The sequence below is a fragment of the Myotis davidii genome, unplaced genomic scaffold (genome assembly GCF_000327345.1).
Source record: "Myotis davidii unplaced genomic scaffold, ASM32734v1 scaffold205, whole genome shotgun sequence".
Lineage (NCBI taxonomy): Eukaryota > Metazoa > Chordata > Mammalia > Chiroptera > Vespertilionidae > Myotis > Myotis davidii.
In genome coordinates, this window is record NW_006297573.1 from 4,349,792 (window position 1) to 4,368,964 (window position 19,173).

The 19,173-nt window shown below is 45.4% G+C and overlaps 1 protein-coding gene across 2 annotated transcripts in view; it reads left to right on the top strand.

Annotated features, from left to right (window-relative positions):
- Positions 1 to 5,582: 5,582 nt before the first annotated feature.
- The window catches only part of EMP1 (epithelial membrane protein 1), an 18,489-nt gene continuing 4,898 nt past the window's right edge, over positions 5,583 to 19,173 (top strand). Inside the window, exons 1-3 of one of the 2 annotated variants that reach the window (XM_015570167.1) lie at positions 5,583 to 5,737; positions 14,447 to 14,687; positions 18,923 to 19,034. In XM_015570167.1, coding sequence (XP_015425653.1) covers positions 18,957 to 19,034 — 78 coding nt within the window. In that variant the 5' untranslated portion in view covers positions 5,583 to 5,737; positions 14,447 to 14,687; positions 18,923 to 18,956. The remainder of the gene's footprint in view (positions 5,738 to 14,446; positions 14,688 to 18,922; positions 19,035 to 19,173) is intronic. The other variant, XM_006773243.2, reaches the window with a different exon arrangement.

Consider the following 19,173-nt stretch of genomic DNA (forward strand, 5'->3'; position numbering starts at 1 on the left):
TCCCCTGGTAAAGGACATGCAGGAGGCAGCTGATTGATGTTTCTCTTTCTCAATCTCTTTCTCTCTCCCTCCCTCTCCTCTCCTCTCTCTCTAAAAATCAATAAAAACATTTTTAAAAAATAGATCACTTTTTACAACCAGAAATCAAGTAGTAAAAGGATATCCTTTGGGGGTCATGGATCCTGTGTGCAGTTTCAGAGGTCTGCAGGATGGTGGGAGTGAATGTCTTCACATGTGGTTGGTTAACAGTTGTTTCCCCCTCAATATAGGCAAGTGCTGCCCAGCACACAATCCAGAAGGAAGGGCATTTGGAGGGTATGATGCCTTGGATCTTCAAATGAAACTTCTTAGTATAAATGGTATATTAAGACATTCCTAGTCCAAACAGTATATTAAGACATTCCCAGAACATCAAAATAAAGTCTTTTATTAAGAGTCAAAATTAGGAAGAATAGAGTGGTTGTTTTGAGCCTCTGTGGATGTGACCCTCCCCCAGAATAGTCACAAAGGGTGGTAGAGATTTATGGACTCCCCCAACCCCCCAGTCTAATTTACATGACTGGGTGTAGTCTCAGGCAAGTATGGCTAAGGTGAAATTATAACTAGAAATATGTTACTGAATAAATCATGCTGGATAGCACTGTAATTTGACTGAGGGTCTAGTGTGTTAACCAAAGAGGGGATGATCGGTGTGGGGTCTGGAAAAGGAGATTTGCATGCTCATCAGCTTTTACCCAGCCCTGCTAGGAAAGACAGGCTGTAAAGCCAGAGACTGCAGACTCTGCCAGGTTCGAGTGCCTTGAGACACCTCCCCGCACTACCCACAAAGAGTGGGGTGGACCTGGCATCCTTGTTTTTGGAATGGCAAATGCTACCTTGGTGTGTGTGTGTGTGTGTGTGGGTGTGTGTGTCTCTTTGTGTGTGTGTGTGTGTGTGTGTGTGTGTATGCGCATGCGCACGCGTTGGCATACCAGTCTTAAGGATTTGAAAGAGGTCGTTTAGTCTTGTTAGACACCTTTAAATTTAACCTTAAAATTTAACCAGAAAGAATTTCGAATGAGGCTGAATTATTGAGAGACTCTACTTAGTTTTTATTTGTTGTTACCAAGACATAATTTGTGAGCCTGAAAGTGCTAACTTGGTCTCAAAGTTAACTTCTATAGTGTCCCTGTGTGCTCTACTGACTACACAGTCCTAGTGGGGAATACATTTTAAGACACACCCCCACCCAGGATTTCCACAACAATTTCCATGGACAAATTAAAAAATATGTGCTCATTGCTTTTCTTACAGTTGTGGGGGACTTAGCTAAAGGGTGCTCTGGTCAGCAGCTGAGTTTGAGGGGAAAATTTTGGAGGAGGACACAGATCCTTTTACTTGAAAATTGGACACTCCATTGATTAAATGTACTAGATTTTAATGTAGGCAACATCTACCTACTAGACCTGCTGCCCACTCTATGCAAAGGGATGGGCAGTCACTGTTCCATTACTTGTGAATACTCAGTACCTGATGTGGTCCATTAAGCGGTAGGAGTCAAGTGGTTAGTAGCATGAGGGCCAAAGTGAAGAAGACAATATACCTTTAAGATCTCCCTCTGGTGTTGCAGTTGACTTTAGTTCGAGAAAGATAGGATCTTTTCACTTCTTAGTTTGTTTGCTTGTTATTCTTCTCTGGCTATGAAGCCATAGCCATTTAGACATAGCTTGGGTGGTTGTTCTTTTAGCCATTTCAAGCATCCATACACATCCCAACTGCCCGAACAACAAGTTGATTACAGCAATTAATATTAATCTGGTAACTGTCCAAGGTGGCGGGGCTGGCTTATTTCACCTGCCAAGATTCAGATGACGTCTTCAATGCAGCCATGTCTCTTCTACAACCGTGTACATCATAGCGCTGTGTTATGGAGACTTTCCACTCAGCTGGAAATTTCAGGCCAAGGGCCGTAATCTTGGAAACTTAAAGTTTCATCAGGTTTATCTTTCAAAAGCAGTTTCGGGACAAGCTCGCTAAGAGACAAGAAAAGGGAAGACTAAAAGGCTTTTAGAGACTTCTCATTTTGTAAAATTACATTAAAATCACATCTTGCTGAAAGGATTTTAAGAAAGCAAACAATAAAACAGGAAGAAACAGCCAGTGGGAGAAATAAAGAGAAGTGCATAGCAGAAAGAGGTGACAGGAAGAAAGATGAAATTTCTGGTAAGTTCTCAAATTTCAAACAGGAGTGGCAAGGAGCACATATTCATTAGACTTGGAAAAATGCTATTTATCATTTTTAATCGGTTTGCCTCTCAAGCAGTGGTTGCTAATGTGAACACTGACATTCCTTGCACATATCACAGCTTTGGGGAGCAGGTTGAGATTCTTATTGGCTAATTGAGTTTGAGCAAAAACAAGTTCAAGCTTCTTAGTTTTCTTTCTTAGGGGTCACTGGAGGGCGGGAAGGGGCGTCGCTGGGCAGACCTTCCTTAGGAGAGTTCTCCTGATATCTAGTCATTAAAACCCCTTGATTCCTACAGTCACTGAAAGCATTTACACCAGTTCACACTTGAAAATCTGCCCCAGATGGCACCACGCCAGGAGTTGATTCTTATTGCTTCAGAAGGAGGCGCAAATATTGCCGTGTCTGAGCGGCACTGTGGCACTGGGCAAGAAGGGACATTCCTTCCCAAGAATATATGGCCTTCTTAGTTTTCTTTCTTAGGGGTCACTGGGGGGCGGAAAGGGGCGTCGCTGGGCAGAACTTCCTTAGGAGAGCTCTCCTGATATCTAGTCATTAAAACCCCTTGATTCCTACAGTCACTGAAAGCATTTACACCAGTTCACACTTGAAAATCTGCCCCAGATGGCACCACGCCAGGAGTTGATTCTTATTGCTTCAGAAGGAGGCGCAAATATTGCCGTGTCTGAGCGGCACTGTGGCACTGGGCAAGAAGGGACATTCCTTCCCAAGAATATATGGCTTTATTGGGGTCAGATGAAACTTTGCCCAGTTCTTTACTCATGTGGAAAGCAAATGTGTCTAATCCACTTTCCCAAGGAGGGGAACGGGAGCACAGCAGGAAGGCAGATGAGTCCTACTTGTTTGAATGGACTGAGAAGACACCAGACAGAGCTGCATTCTCCAACCCCAATGCGGTTTTAGATCCTGAACCCTTTGCTGTTTGCAGACTTAAAATTGTCCAGCTCACAGCCATGGAAAGAAACAGCCTTACTGCTTTAATCCCTTCCAGAGGCACAATGGACCTGAGCCTCAGCCAGAACAGGTCCAGTTTCCTCCTCAGACTTGATAACTTTGCTTTATAAAATGAGCTCATAATTAACCATTTCAAGGGTTAATTATGATTCTTTAGAGATCCTGGACTGGCATTTATTTTTTTAAAAATGTTTACACAATTTAGCTTTATGTGCTATGTGTGTGAGTGTGAGTGTGAGTGTGAGTGTGTGTGTGTGTGTGTGTGTGTGTGTGTGAACAGCCAAAGCATTTAACATTTTCTTTCCAAACCCTACATCTCCAAATATACTTGGAAGGAGAGACTTATTAGGTCCATTAGGAAGACTATGTTATATACTCCCTAAAAATTATGATGAGAAACCATATGCAAGAGGCCAGATCACTGGCTCACCCCATTGCCAGGCAGTGGGAAGAGAGTTTGACACTGGCAGAAGGCCTTGGGGGTGAAAGGCAAACGGAAGGGTGGGAGAAGGCCAGGGGGAGTGGTAGAATGCCGCTCCGAGAGAATGTGTGTCATTCTGTTCTTTATAGCCCAAGAGGGTTCCTGGGCCTCACCATCCTGCCCTCCCCTCACCATCCTGCCCTCCCCGAGGGTTAGGCTGCTCAGAGATCACAGGAACCAACCTATTGCTGGGAGTGGCTCCTCTCAAACAGGCATTTTTTATTATCAAACAAGTGATGGGGGAGGCGGGTGAGGAAAGATGGGAGAAACTGAAGCCATCTGCTGCCACATCATCAGTTTTTAATGAAAAATCTACCCTGTCTCATCCTGACAGGGACAGAATTCAGTTCTTGGACTTGGGAAGTTATGGCATCAAATCAGTGTGTATGTGTGTGTGTGTGTGGTGTTTTCTCCATCATCTACTTCAGAAAATATTCTCTCCTTTCCATTAACATTTTTTTCCCTAAAAAAACCAAAGTTGTATGTGTTCATTGCAGAGGATTTGGAAACTAAAATGCACCTAGAATTTTACCACTAAATTGTATCAACATTAGGTGAATAGCCACCAGTCTGTTTTTGATTTTTTTTTATGACGTCTAAGTTCCAAGAGTACACACAGGAATCTTTCTCACATTTGTGACCCAATGTTCTGACAGCTCCTAGAATGTCATGACCTGCAGATGTTGGTTGAATGAATGAACAAATAAATAACTCCATAGGAATAATTTGAATTGAATAATAGAAATAAAGTTGCTTAGATGTGACAAACTTGGAACCAAGCTGCTACTGCTAATTAACTGTGTCTCTTTGGATCAGTCACTTGACCTCTCTGGGCCTGAGTTTCTTCTTCAGCACAATAATCATTATAGTTAACACTGATTGAGTGCTTACTATGTGCCAAGCATTGCTATAAGCTCTCTGTGTGTTTCTCACCATAATTCTGTGAGATAGGAACCTTCTACCCCCTTTTTATATGCAAGGAAACTGAGTCACGCAGAGGTTGATTTGCCCATGGTCGCACAGACAATAAGGGGGAGAGCAGGGCTTGAACTCACGCATCGGGGCTGTCCTTTCCAGTGGAATGCCTTGGCTGAGATTAGATGACTCCTCCGGCCCCTCCTGGCTCCAGTGCTGAGTGAGGGAGGAGTGGTGCAGGAGGGTTGTGCCAATTATTCTCCAGCCGAGCACAGGAAAGCGAATTGTAGAGCAAGGTCCACATGATTAGTGCATGGAGATCACAGAGCAAAGTTCTCAGCCACTTCCTCCCGACTGTGTGTGGAGTAGGCATGGGCATTCACAGAGCGCAAGGATAAATCAGTTTCTGTCCAACCAGTGCGCCGTCATTCAGAGGCAGCTTTACCTGGGCTCTTGGCATGTGCCCTTCGGCCTCTAGGGCTTCACCTTACAGGACAGTGCACCTGAGTCAGGCAGGGAAGTAAATAAGAAAGAAATCTGATCATTCTTGATTGTGAACAGCACCTGATGCATTTGATGGGAGAGAGAGACTGGGACTCTCCTTGGCCGATCAAATAGGGTTTCAATGGGCAGGACACTATCCCTTTCTCTCCCCCTTCCCAGAAGTAGTTTGGGCACATAACTTGTGTTCTGCCTTATCCCCTTGGTAACCAAGTCTTCTTTTTGGTAACGAGGAATGGGCTTCGGTAAACAGATCTATTTGTGTGACTCCTATTACTCATTTGAAGCAATGTCACTCCTTTTTCCACTGTGGTCTGTGTGTCTGAGTCAGAGAGAGCCTAAACAGGCTTCTTTGAATTGATGGCTCACTCCCAACCTCTCTTGACAGCCTGCCAACCTAGAAGGGCGTAGCTTACCAACAAATCTTTTTTTTTTTTTTAAGCCAGACTGATTCATAGAAACTCCTTTAAAACACAGGGAAAAGAAACCGCCCATCACACACCCCAGCACACCAGCGCAGGAAACTTATAACCTCAGGAGGCAGGTCCCTCCCCTCACTGTGGTCACAAACCTCCAGACGAGCAGACCGGGCAGCTGCCAGCTCCTGCCACTCCAGGCACCTCCTTTGCTGGGACCCTCAGGTAGGACAGCTCCCAACACTGTGGGGAAACGCGGAGAATTCTCTCTCCTTTCCACTGCTCTCTTTCTTCTGACCTCATCTAAGTTTTTCTTTTTCTTTTTTCCCTTTTCAACGTTTCTGTGATTCCTTGAACTGAATCTTTGAAACTTTTGGCTACAAGTGGATACCGAGACAACTTTTTCCATAAGGTTCAGAGGACTGGGCTGTAATGATCTTGCAGTGCCCGGGTGCTTGCTCTGAAGATGTGAAGGGAGCAGGGACTTTGGAACACACCTGGATAGGACAGTCTTTATGGAGGAAACACCACAAACCTTTGAAATGACAGGCGGCGCTTGCCAGATGTTTTCCATTCCTCCATTTTGATTCAAAAATTGCTTCAGGACTTGAATTGTGTCTGCTTGGTTGGTTGTTTGCTGGTCTTTTTGGGGTGACGGTCGGTAGAGGGCTGTTCTCCGGTTTATTTTTGCTGTGGCTTTCACTACTGCCTTTCTTGCTTGTTCATTCACTTCTTTTTGAATTGAAGTGTCTTTTTCTCCCCACAGGTTGGGAAAGAGAGGTGGGTTTTGTTTAAAGAAAACCGTTAGAGAGAGGGAGAGAGAGAGAGAGAGAGAGAGAGATAGAGAGAGAGAGAGAGAGAGAAGCAAATGCTTTTTTCAAATAAGACTCTGGGAGGGGTTCACTTAATAGAATCTGGAGCCCGAACTCCTTTTCTCCTTGGCCAGATGTGCAGGATGGGAGAGGAAGGAGGGAAACTGGAATTGGGGGAGAGGGTGGGGCAGGGGAACTTCATTTATTTCTGTAAGAAATGTTAAATGGCTTTGTGCTTCCACCCCAGAAATAGCTGGATTTTAGTGCTGAGGGAACAGTTGAGAAATCAGAAGTGATTTAAAAAAAATGTGTTTTAGGTGGATGTGGAATTTTTCTAAATGGAAGGCAGTCATTGTTCGGGGACGTGTATCGTCTCACGCGTCCAAGTTGTGGTTGCACAGATGCAAACACTCGTGCTTAATCACGCAGTGAATCTGGAGAAAGGAAGGAGTAGGTGCTTTCTGTTTGCTTTTTTTTAGGTTAGCATTTTGGTTGAGGTGTGGCCTATTTCAACATAGTTACGGGTGGATTCCAACCCCCGCTCCCCACTCCTGCACCACACACACATAAACAAGAGGACGAAAATGACAGGATTCAGCTTGTCTGGTGAAATTAGACTTTTCCTTTAGAAATGCAGTCCGTTGGAAGGGAAGGTTTAAATGTAATCAGCCTGTATACATTGTACAGGCAATGCTTCTGGGAAAACTGCCCTCAGGGGGATGATTAAGTAAATGCAAGGGCAACTTTTCGAGATGCAGGGAACTCCCACACTTGCTTCAAAGGTTTTTTATTTCCAGATTACCTGATATGGATTAGGAAAGCCATTATTAAGTTGATAGTAATGGTATTCTATGATGTTAGTACACATCTTTTCGTGTACTAATAAGCTAATAGAAAATATGGAAAATTCTGTGTGTAAACCATCATGGATTGCATTGTTTGTGCCCCATTTGATGCTATACTGTAGCTTTATAAATGAGATAATAGGCTGCGTGTTATTTCCTGGACTTTGAGGGCAACTGAAAAAAAAAAGCAATTCTGATTCCCGCTTTCCCCTCTTCCTCCAAGAAGTAGTGAGAGTCCTTAGCGAAGGCAGTTTTTCTTGATCGCAGCTGGAAGTCCTTGACAAGGCTGAACTGTGAGGGTTATATTCTCCTCCCCTGCTGCCTCTCACCCTCAAAGGAGGATCGAATTCCACCCCAGACTCTGAAGAATGGGGCGGGGGCGGACGCTGTCTGGAGGGCTGCAGGACATCCGGTCTAGCGTCCTGGTCAGAGGCCCCCCCAGACTGTACATTAGTGCTTTGAGGGCACTAAACTGTCCTGGGAGTTGTCAGAATGCCGTCAAGGACCAACCCAGGGCAGATCACATCTCAGAACAGACGCTGGCTACCTCCCAGGAGTTCAGGGCAGACCTCTGAGGAAGGAAGGACATCCTTCCACAGACCACTGGAAAGACTCACTGTGGCTTTCCCAACCCTTCCCACTTCCCTCCTGAGACCAGCGTGGGCCCATGCAGTCCCCAGGGGGACATGCAGACATGGGGGGCAGGGGGGGCGGTGGTTACCGAATGGGCTTCACCAAGGCTGTGCTGGAGATGAAGACCCTCTTGGCTTGGTCTGGTTGGCTCTGTGGGTTTTGGTTCATGCCGGACCACTGAGATCAATGGGTCCCGCAGGAAGAAGAAAACAGCTTTTTATAGGCTCATCAGGGCCTGATGTGGAACACATCTGAAAAAATGACCAGAGAAAAGGGCACAGGACAAATTTAGTTATATTCCATCCTTAATTTTTTTTCTCAGTTTGGGAGGGATCTTGAAGATCCACTTTTCCATTCTCCTACAATATGCAGAAATCTTATTTTTACACCACCCTGGACAGATGGCCGTTTGACATTTCTTTAACATTTTGGGGTGGGGGGCGGTGGGAGGCCCAGTACCTCAGAGTGCACGTCCATGCCCACTCCCCTTTGCTGGAAAGCTCTAATGATTAGAGTTTCTTAAATCCAGCGAAATTGGGTTTCTAGAACTTCTATTCTTTGTTCCTAGCTCTGCCGTCCTGAAGCAACCCAGAATATATTCCATTTTTGTTGTTGCTGCTCCACCCAATGCATATTACCCTCTAAACTTTTAACCCTTACTTAATTGCTAATGGATCAAACTTGATTATGAATATTATTGCCTGAGACTCAGCAAAGGAGCAGGAAACATTTTGAATCGTTGAAACTATGCACGTAGTAAAGCATAGCCATATGATTTGAGTCCGAGGTATTTCATTTTCTACACATGAATATGGTTCCTTAATTTACCACCTGTATATACAAAAGCTCAGAGACATTCAGGACTCTCAGATATACATACTCAGGGGGACACACCCAGTTGCTCCCCACAAGGTCATGGTTAAATCAATTTAATACCAGACACAGAGGCTTCTAACTTGGCCATGTGGGGGTTGTCCCTTAACTTGGTCCAGAGTTCCTGTAGCCCGTGCCTTTACACTGTTACCACCTGTCATGGTAACTATGGGAACAGGCTGCCTTTTGGTGTAACCTGGGTCTAATTGCTGGCAGGTGACCTGGATGTCAATCCACTGAGGGAGCTCGTCATCCTTAACCAGTACAGGACTGGGATCTTCTGACCATGAACTTCCCGTTTCCAATCCTCTTCCCAGTTCTGCCCAGATGACTCTGATTTCTATTTAGTGATCAAGGGAGCCCAAATATGGTTCTGATTAGTAGTTTAATGAATTCCCAGCACCCCACCCCAAACACAATGTCTCAAGATCATACTTGGTAACCCTCCGGTCCCTGGCGCTGGCTAGGTAAAGTCATTGCTCTCAATTTAATTGGAAGATTCAGTGATAGGAAGCATAAAGATAAAACTACAAATCTTCATGGATGTTGCTGTTTCTCTTCCCTTTTCATAAAATATTTGGATCAACATTTTCTTTCCTGTTGTGGAAATGGTGTTTTCCTGGAACTAAAATGGACGCCTCAGCCTCTAATGCTGGTGGCCTTATGTGGGTGCGGCAGTTTTTGTGTTTTCTGAACCTATTTCATGAATTCTGTCTTCCAATGGGGAAGGTGAAATTGAGAACCCTTTAGGCATAGGTTGAAACTGGTGGCAGAAATCCTGGAGTAGATGCAAACATTGAACAGGAAGACGAAGGGGCTGTAGTCCTGTCCTGACACTGCTGTGGGACCATGGTTAGGTCACTTGTCTTCTCCATAAACTTGGGGGTTCCCAAGGCCTGTGCAGCTCTGAAATTTATTGTCCCAAGGTCCTAACATTCCTATCTTGAGAAATCCTTGGCTCATGCTCATAGCTAGTTTAATCCATAAAAATTGGTTGAAAAGTGAAACGAAGCAACTTGTTGCACTGAAACAGCATTTTAGAGGACCGAGGCCCCAGTAGTTTCTTCTGCTTCATCCACTCAGAGATTTCTTAGGCATGGGGCTTGCTGGCTTCATCCTCTAATAGCAATGAGCACTCACTCAGCTCTGGGGAGAAAAAGAAGAGGTTTGATTAATAAAACACAAAGAAGCCAGCTCAAATGAGGAGGGGCAGGCTACCTAAGCCTGTCAAGACGGAGAGCCGCCAGGCACCCAATCAGGCTCAGGGAGAAACTGAGCAGGTCCTGGGAAAGGAACTCCACCCTCTTCTTAAGGAGGGAGACTCTGCAGCGTAAGGGTGTGGCTGTTAAAGTGTGGATGGGAGCCAGTGAGGAACAAATTGAGAGGAGGAAAGGGAAGCTACCAGGAGGAAAGGGCAGAGGGGGAGCAAATGGAACTGCCTGTGTTTCCCTAGGGCCTTGTGTGTTGGGACAAAGAAGAGGGAGATGGGAAGGCCTAGAAGAGGGAGAAAAAGCAAAGTGGACAGAGAAAGACGAAGGAGGTGAGAGAGCAAGACAGAAGTGTGAGGATGTTTCCACTCCTAAGTCCCTCCCTCTTGTTTGGGCACCACACACCCTTCATCTTTCAGGACACTCCTCAGGTTCAAACATTCTGTTCACTGTGCCCGGTGAAGAATCTTAAGTTGCGCAGGCACAAATGTTGGTCAATACAGCCTTGGTATCATTTGTGTTTCCATGGAATATTGTGCCAATAGTGCAGTGATTTACCAGACATTTCTCAACTCTTTTCAGATCAGAGCTGAGAGCCAAATGAGGTCTTTGATCCTTAGACTTCTTCCTTCAAGTAATCAAAGGCCCCTCTACCACGGGCTGGAGCTATAGGTTATTGGAGAGTGGATTCCTATGCTGAAACAATGAGTCCGGCCAGTGGGTGTGTTCACACTTAGCTCAGAGAGGGCTGAGGCCTGGAGCTTCCTTTTACTTTGTGATTCTGTGGGGAGGGGACTCCGTGCTGAGGATAGGGTGCAGGACGGAATGTTTGAAGCTCATCTCAGGGCTTGCAGTGTGGGGATGGGTCTCGGCCTTTGGTGGCCAGGCGGGAAGAAGCAGTGGCCCTTGAAAGACCCTTTGTTTTTGCCAGTGGCACTGTTCTGAGGGGCTGTGTTGACTCCCTGACTGACTAGGAGGTAGCAGGGGGAACAGGGTAGTTTGGAAACTTCTGCTGAACTCTAAGACCAAGACAGGAGCGAGATCACACTGGAGTGGAAGAGGCCTGCCTAGATGGCGGGAGATGGGCTTCAGTTCTCATTCTGCTTTCCCTCTGGGGACTCCATTTCCTCCTTTGTCCAGGGATTGAACTGAATAACTTAACCACCTCTGAACTTCTAAACAACCAATTGCCCTAAGAAAGAGCAACAAAACTCGCCCACCCAGTGCTCTCTGGGCACCTCCCCGCTCGTTGCCACCCCCCAAGGCTGCAGCTTTGCTGGTTGAAGCATGTTGCCGCCATCTACTGTCGACCCGCCCAAGCGCCGCTGGGCCCGGGGCCACACCTTGATTTTCTTCCCAAACCCTAGTTATTATTTTGGCAACTTCTCCCTTGAAGACTTTCTGGCTGCCAGAGCGCTCCTCTTTGTCAGCAGCAGAAGACACTGATGCTTCCGTCCTCGCCTGGGAGACTTCGCCCGAGGGCCTGACCAGCTGCGATCTGGGGGCGTGGGCTGGCTGCCTCTTCGCAGCCCAAGCCTGGCCTCAGCCTTTGCAGATGTGGCCCTGACCCATTCCCTCCCCGGACAAGGGGAAATAAGAGAGACACGGAATTCTCTGTGGGAGCATTTGCAAAAACAAGATTCATGCTATTTGCTTGCCTTCAGCGTAGATGTTGGTCCTCAGATTCTGCCAGGGAAGCCCGAAGCCCATTTTGCTGGCCCAAGCCTCTCATTTTACATAATTGATCAAAAGACTAACCAGCCACAGTATATAGCCTTTGCTCTGTGTCGGGCATGGCCCTTTAATCCTCACATCAACCCTATGAGGTTTATAGGTCACAGTTAAGAAGCATGGAGTCAGCAAATCACCACGATGTATGCTTTAAATGTCTGACAATTTTATATGCCAATTAGACCTCAGTAAAACTGAAATTAAAAAAAGAGAAAAAAGAAGTGGTAGAGTCAGGATTTGAACCGCAAACCTGTGAGCCTTACCATTAGGTACTGCCTCTCTAGGAGCCATGGGCCAGGGAGGTTTTGTGATTTTCCCACAGTCAGCAGCTGGTCAGGCTGAAGTTTCATGAGAAGCTGGTTTTCTAATAGGTGCTCTTTCTTCTTCTTTTTAAAATAACATGCTTGCCCCCTCACTCCTGCCCCCTAGTCCCTCCTTCCTAACTATGTGAGAGTCTGTCCATACCAGTGCCGATAAACACTACCCTTTCCATAGTCACCCCCATTTATGATCCCCAGCACTTGGGAGATGCAGTCCCCTTTCCCCAGGATGAAAAAAAATAGATGTTTTTCTTGGAGCATGGAGATCCTTGTTACTTTTGCTGCTTGATGGCTGATGTTTCTCCAGGTCATAAAAATTTCCCTGCACTTAAAAGCATCAGGCCTTGTATGATGTGTACATAGTGAGGAGCAACCCGGAGTTCTCGCCTCCCACACCAAGTGTCAGATATCCCGGGGCAGGAGGAAATGGTTCTTTAGGAGCTTTCTCTCCACATGTTTCCCATGGAGAATGAATGCCCCCCTGTCCCACCCCTCTGTGAAAACAATATTTAGAATGGCAAGTACACTTGATATCAAACAACAATAACACTGGCCAGAAAAGCTCATCCAAGGTCTCATCCACTGGCCTGACTTGAATCCCAGCCTTTTCCTCCTCCGGATGCATCCTCCATGGCCGCTCCAGAAGAGAGTATTTCCTTTTCTGCCTTTATGTGAAATGGACATCCACTGTGCCCACGCAAATACTCCCCGGTGGGAAACAAACACATCAAAAACAAACCAACAAAAGCAAAATTGACCTGAATGTGTGGAGGCTGGGAAGATGTTCGTGCCACAACCTTACACAGTGTCCTGAGGGAGCAGCCGCCGCCAGAGTTTCGGGTGTCATGCTGAGGAAGATGGCACGGAGACGGAGACGCGGGCTGACTCATGGAGATCATATGACTAGGAACAACTTGGCTTTCACCATCTCTTGTGCCTCGGAGGAAGAAGCCTGCCTTTGGTCAGATGGTGTGAGAAAGCTTTCTTCAAAGTTTGCAGTTATCCAGAAAGAGGGTGGGATGTCACCGCTGGAAAAATGTCAATCAATGAAAAGGCGGAGTGGTGTCTAGCAGTCGAGTCTCTCAGGACTGTGTTCTCACCTGATTGAGATTTGGGAACCTAAGGTGGTGCCCTCAGGCTAATTTTCTGATAACCGGAAAGTTCTGTTGCAAAGGTAACCATTTTAGAAATGGGCTGAAGACGAAGCATTAGACAAAGGGCAGGACGAAGTTCAGGGGAGTTGTTGCCAAGAGAGACGCTGATGCATTGCAGAAGGACCTTCCTACTTTGGGTGTGTGTGTGTGTGTGTCTTGGGAGGTAGTGAACTCCCCGTAACCAGAGGAGTTTAAGCCTGAGTTAGATAGTTCCTTGGTATAGCTTTGTAGATGAGTTTTCATGTACTTGGGAGGAACTGCAGTCCAGAGATTCTGTAACTGAATTAGAAAAATTAAATCCGTGGACAAATTAGTGTTTAGAAATTTAAGGTATTATCTTTTCACTCACTTTTTTCCTCTGGAATAAAGGACAATAAGCACATATATACCCCCTATCTAGTCAAATGTACTGAGGAGATATTCATAAGTTTATATAGGTTTTTATATGGAAATATATAACAAGAGTTTGCATGTAATAAGATGCTCAATACATAGTTATAGTAATATATAAATAATGTCTAAAAATAACAAGGACAAAAATTTATGTTTTAAAAGGAAACATTTTTCCCTCTAGAATTCTGTTTTTTATTATAAAATCTTCAGCCTTTTTGACAATGATTATTTTTCTATCAAGAAGAAAGTATTTATTTGCTCACTGAACAGATATTGATTCGATACCTGTCATACACAAGACGCTTCCCTCCTTCAGGAACTTAGGGTCTTCAGGATGGGGGAGCCAAACATTTCCAGAAATAGCTGCCACTAGTGGTTTTCATAAAGGGCAATGGAAGAGCTGCAGCATAACAGGGGGAAATGACGACTTCTGATTCTGTATCTGGGAAGGCTTCCTAGAGGGGGCAGGATTTGAGCTTTTTGAAAAGAATTTGATAGGTAGTTACTGGAGAAAGGATGCTTTTTTCTTTCTGAAACCCAATTCCTGGGATCCCCACATTCCTAGGATTGCCAGGGCTGGAGTGCCTGCAGAGTTTAAAGTCTCTTTTTCCTGGTGGCGGGGAGTTTGGAGAATTTTGAACAGAGGAGTAACATGGTCAGATAACACACTGGTAGTGTGGAGGGCATATTAGAGGGGTCGTTCAGGAAAAGGACCTTGGGCTGATGCTATGGTCCTGGCTATGACATGAGCTGGACAAGGACAATGGAAAGTAAAGAATGGATGCGAGATAAATAATGGAGGAACAACTCATGGCTGGATTGTGATGTTTTGAGCAATAAAAGCAGGACGAGAGGAAGGAGAAACAGGGGACTTAGCATCTGGCTGTTATTACTCTCTTCTCCCCAGAAAAGCCTGGGCCATCTTGGGCTGCCAGGGAAATGACCAAACTGCCTTTTCCAGCCAGCCAGCGCCTCGGGCTTCCCAGAAAGCTCTCTTGCGCCATCTGGTAGAGGATATCTCCACTAGCCTTTGTCTGGGAGAATCTCACCCACTCTCTGATGAATCATGGACATTGGAGCTCTGCGGGACTCTCCTGTTGCTCACAGGGCCTCGGCTCCCTGTTTCTGATTATGTTATGCCGCCAGGCTCAGGGTATTCTTCAATGACTCAAGCCCGGGATTTCCACCACTTCCTTTGCTGGAGAAGTAGGTTTTTGGTTACTCTGTTTTATTGTATTGTTCCCAATGATTGTACCACAGATCACCCTTAAAGAATTCCTCCCCCCAGGCTCTGATAGCAGCTTAATAAGCACACAGACAACACAGCAGAAAGAAGTTATCTGACCCGGAGCTTAGCAAACATGAAGCCAAATGACCAACATTTTTAGGAGTCGATTATCTTAAAGTCTCTGTAGTACTAGTTTCTCATTTAAAAAGAAAAGGTGTCCAGAAGGGCCTGATAAATTTCTCATAGTCTGAGGATCTTAAAAGTGTTAGGTTTCCCAAACAAAGGCAAAGAGGCAATCAATGCAAGGCAGTCTCAGAGCTATGTTCCTTCGATTCCTTCATTTGTGGGGAGGAAGGTATTAAGAGGGAGTCAAGAAACCAACAATCACTTAAGAGGATGGAGGCAACGGAGAGCAATTATCCCCCTGCCCACAGGAGGTCATCATTTACAGCCTCCATCACCAGCAATTGTAATCCTCAGGGCCATTTCCAGGAACTGCAATACATTTTCTATTAGCCAAGAACTTAACCCAGATCTAGAATGGTTGTGAGGCTTATATCTGGGGCAGGTGCATAAAGAGACAGCTTCTCTAATGTGGCCTGGGCATTGTGGGGAGGAAAGGAGAAGCATGGTCAGAAACAACAAATGGCGGCAGTGGAAAGGGAACTGGCAGGCCTGTGCCTTAGGACAGAAAGAAGAATCTAGGAGGGATAACAGAGAACCCATGTGTGGCTGTTAGTCTCTTACCTCCATTTCTCTTAGCAGTCACTTCTCTCTAGAGATAACATTCATGCCTCCTATATTTTTCTCAGTTTTCCACCCAGTCCCATGGAGCTTTGACCAACCTGTGTTGGATGTTGGGTTGGTGAGGGTACACGGGGAGATCTTCCTCTGCTTACAATGGTGGGTGGAGAAATGTGATCCTGGAACCCCACATAGTATAGTCAGTGGATATCCTATCCTTTAAGGACACTGTGCATCGACTAGCTCTGGTGGCCTGTATCTGAGAGTCTAAGCACCACAAATAACCCTATTGTTATGGGAGTTCCCAACAACTAACCGACAAACTTTGGGACTGCCCAGTGCACAAAATGCTGGGAGAGAGGCAGGCATTGCACCCAAGCAGTCAGAATTGCAATATTGTTATTGTCTACTGCCTGGTTCGAGCTGCCCAGCTATGACTTGGGGTATGCTTTGCATTGGAGAGTGCCATCCATGGCATTTTAGAGAGGTGTGAGGGAGAAGTCAATTATTGTTTTAGTGGAACATGCAACCAATACTTCCAATGATATTAACGCTCAGAAATGGTCTCTTTTTAGTGCTATGAAGCAAGATATACACCAGCGCAGGAAATGAGTCTCCCTGGAAGCTACACTGCAAGTGATGGATGTATAGAAATCGAGAGAGCAGGACTCCTGTTATTTAAACCCATCTACTCTGCTCTTTGTTAGATCCCCAGACATTCACCCATTAGGTGCCACTCATCCTTAAAGCTCTAAGGGTTGTCTCCCACCCAACTTCCTTAGGCTGGGGGTTTCTCTCCTGGGGGTCATTATTATAGGGACTGAATAACTAGGAATGATCCAGGCCAGAAATTTAAAGATACAGTTCATTCTGTTTCCATATATGTTGGGAGGGCCACTGAAAACAATAGAAGCCTTTCTACACTGACAATGGATGACACCAAAAAACCTGACAAATTTGGGGCAGTGAAAAGGTGAAGTTATAGGTATAAAGTGATAGCTCCACTAAACAGCCACTACCTCTGGCTGTATCCAGAGGCCAAAAGCAGAGAAAATTGTGTTTTCTGCACACTAAGAACACTTGCCATTACAAGACAATGTGCTCCTTTCCTTGGTGAGTTGATGGAAGACAATCACAGAAATCTATGATGAAAGAGAGTCACTTATTTGCTTGATTTTACCCCCACCCCCAACCTCTCCTCTTGCCTGTACTGGGCAGGAGACAATGATTGGATAGGGCTGTCGTTTAGATCAGAAGTGAGATGTGCAGGCCAGGAACTCGAGTGCCCCAGGGGTGTGTGGATTGGCCAAGGTGAGAATGCAGTGGGGGGAAGATATTTGGAATGCAATGATGTTCAAGTCATCAAAATGGAGGGTGTGGCCAGGTATAAATCAGGCAGACAGAAATGCTGTTGAGTCCCCAAAGACATGGAAGGCTGAGAAGAATGAACTTTCTCCTCCTCATTCCTGAGGTCTCCCACTCAAGCGGCAAAGATTAGTCATAATGGCAACTTGTAAGAATGATTGCATATACACGCCCTTGTGACCTGGATGGCAGATATCCTCTTACTTGCATTTTACATGGGGCAGCCTGGTGACTGATTGACTGGTTTGGGTTGGCAACAGTTTCATATAATAATCATAGTTATAACTGCAACCAAAGCAACCCTCTTAGTACCTGCCATGTGCCAAGCAAGGTGCTAGGAGTTTCACATATATAATCCAATTTAACCCTCATATTTCCCTGTTGCAATCCTCCACTTCATATAGGAGGAAACTGAGACCAAAAGGTCAAGTAACTTTATATGAGTCTGACTCAACCTCTGTCTAATTCCAAAACCTCTTTTCACGGTGCATTAAAGTCAAGCAGAAAATCGTGGAGGTGTGTAAGAGCCTGAGAAAAGCAAAAATGAACTTGAAGGCCTGGAGAGAGTATTCACAGCAGACACATGAAAGCTCCAAGTTCTCCCCTGAGGCCACAGGAGAAACTTCATCATTTTTGTCACTCACAGTGAAATTGGACAAATTCCTACAAAATAGCCTGGGTGGAAGGGAAGTGCTTTGATTGGGAAGAGGGGCGGGACTTATTGGAGCAAGAGTGGAAGTGTCTGCCTCTCACGCTTGGCCTGTAAAGAGCAAGGCACTCTAGTGTTTCCTGAGCAGAGATAAAAGGCACCTGAAGTGCTGGAATTAGTGCTCTTCAATAAATACCTGCTACAGTAGGAAAGTGGCTCAAGCACACTCAACGCTTCAATTAAATGAGGTGGAGTGAGAGAGAGACGTGGGCCGATTGCAGGATGTGCAGAGCCCCTAGGTGGGGAAGTCCACATGTCCCACACTGCTAGGGTGTGAATAAGCCGAGCCCTTTGCTTTGAAGTCCCTGGGGGCCTGCACTGCATGTGACTGTTTGGGCATGACACAGCACTCCGGCAGCTGACATAAACCAGAATAGCAATGTGCATCCTTCACACTCCCTTTATGTCCTGGGTTTTACGATCCATGGGCTCTCTTTTTCTACACCGCTGAGATTATGGCTGAACACTTTTGTTTATCCATGCACATTCTTAATCTATATTAGTTCCCAATTCTCCCACCATGTGATTTATGCATTTGCCTGTCTTCTGCATTAACTCTTGAAGGACTGGAGTCTGTATAAATGTCACGCACGCGTAGAAGGCACATTTGGTGGTATTCCAAGATGCCTGCTTCTAGAGCCCCCAAAACTGTCATATTGACTCATGGGGAATATAACACGGCTCCCAGACCAATAGCAGGTTCCCCGCCATGGGGCACACACAGCCCAAGGCGTAGGCGCAGTGATACAAGTCTGAAATAGTCAAATGTAGGTGCTCAGACCATTAAATTGCAATTGCGTTGTTATAATTATTGAATACCAAACAGCACGGTAATAATAGAAGTTGTGGCTCTCACATTGTATATCTCACCTGGGATCCAATTAGTCACCTCTTCAGTCTATGGACACTGAGTTATAGCTGCTATTCTGTGGGACGCATCCATTTTTATGACAATTGCTGGATGCACAGTTTGACAGGGGCAAGGACACTGCCCTCGTGGAAAATGGAAATTTATATGACACTGCTGCACTGAAAATTATAGTTGTCAGGAGGCCTTTAGAAAATCCAGGTCCTACATTTGGCCTCTAAAACACAAATGAAATAAAGTAGTAACATTATAAAATGTCCTTTTTGAAAACAGGCTGTTTTGGAGAGATGGGTATATAAGTACCTGAGATGCAGAATTGTGTTTATATTTAAGTACATGTCAATAGACCAATAGGCACGGAGGGAACCAGGCTGTTTTTAGGAATTTATGATGGAATTGTGACGGTTTTTAGTGCAGCGCCTTCAGATTGTAGCAGATAGCTCACAAGTGTGGGAAAGCTGAATTATCTTCTTGCCTCTGACAGTAGTAACCTTTTGTTTCCCTCTTGTTTTCTCCTTTCTTCTCAGGACTCCAAACTCACCAACTCATCAAAAAGCCAAGATGTTGGTATTACTGGCTGGCATCTTTGTGGTCCACATCGCCACCGTCATTATGTTATTTGTTTCCACCATTGCCAATGTGAGTAACGTTCTTTTGTTTATTCCTTCACCCAGGAGTTATTTAAATATTTACATAAAGTGCTACAAAGAACATTTAAGCCACAATCCCTGCCCTTCATGAATTTTCAGCTTAGGTGTGGAATCACACACATACACAC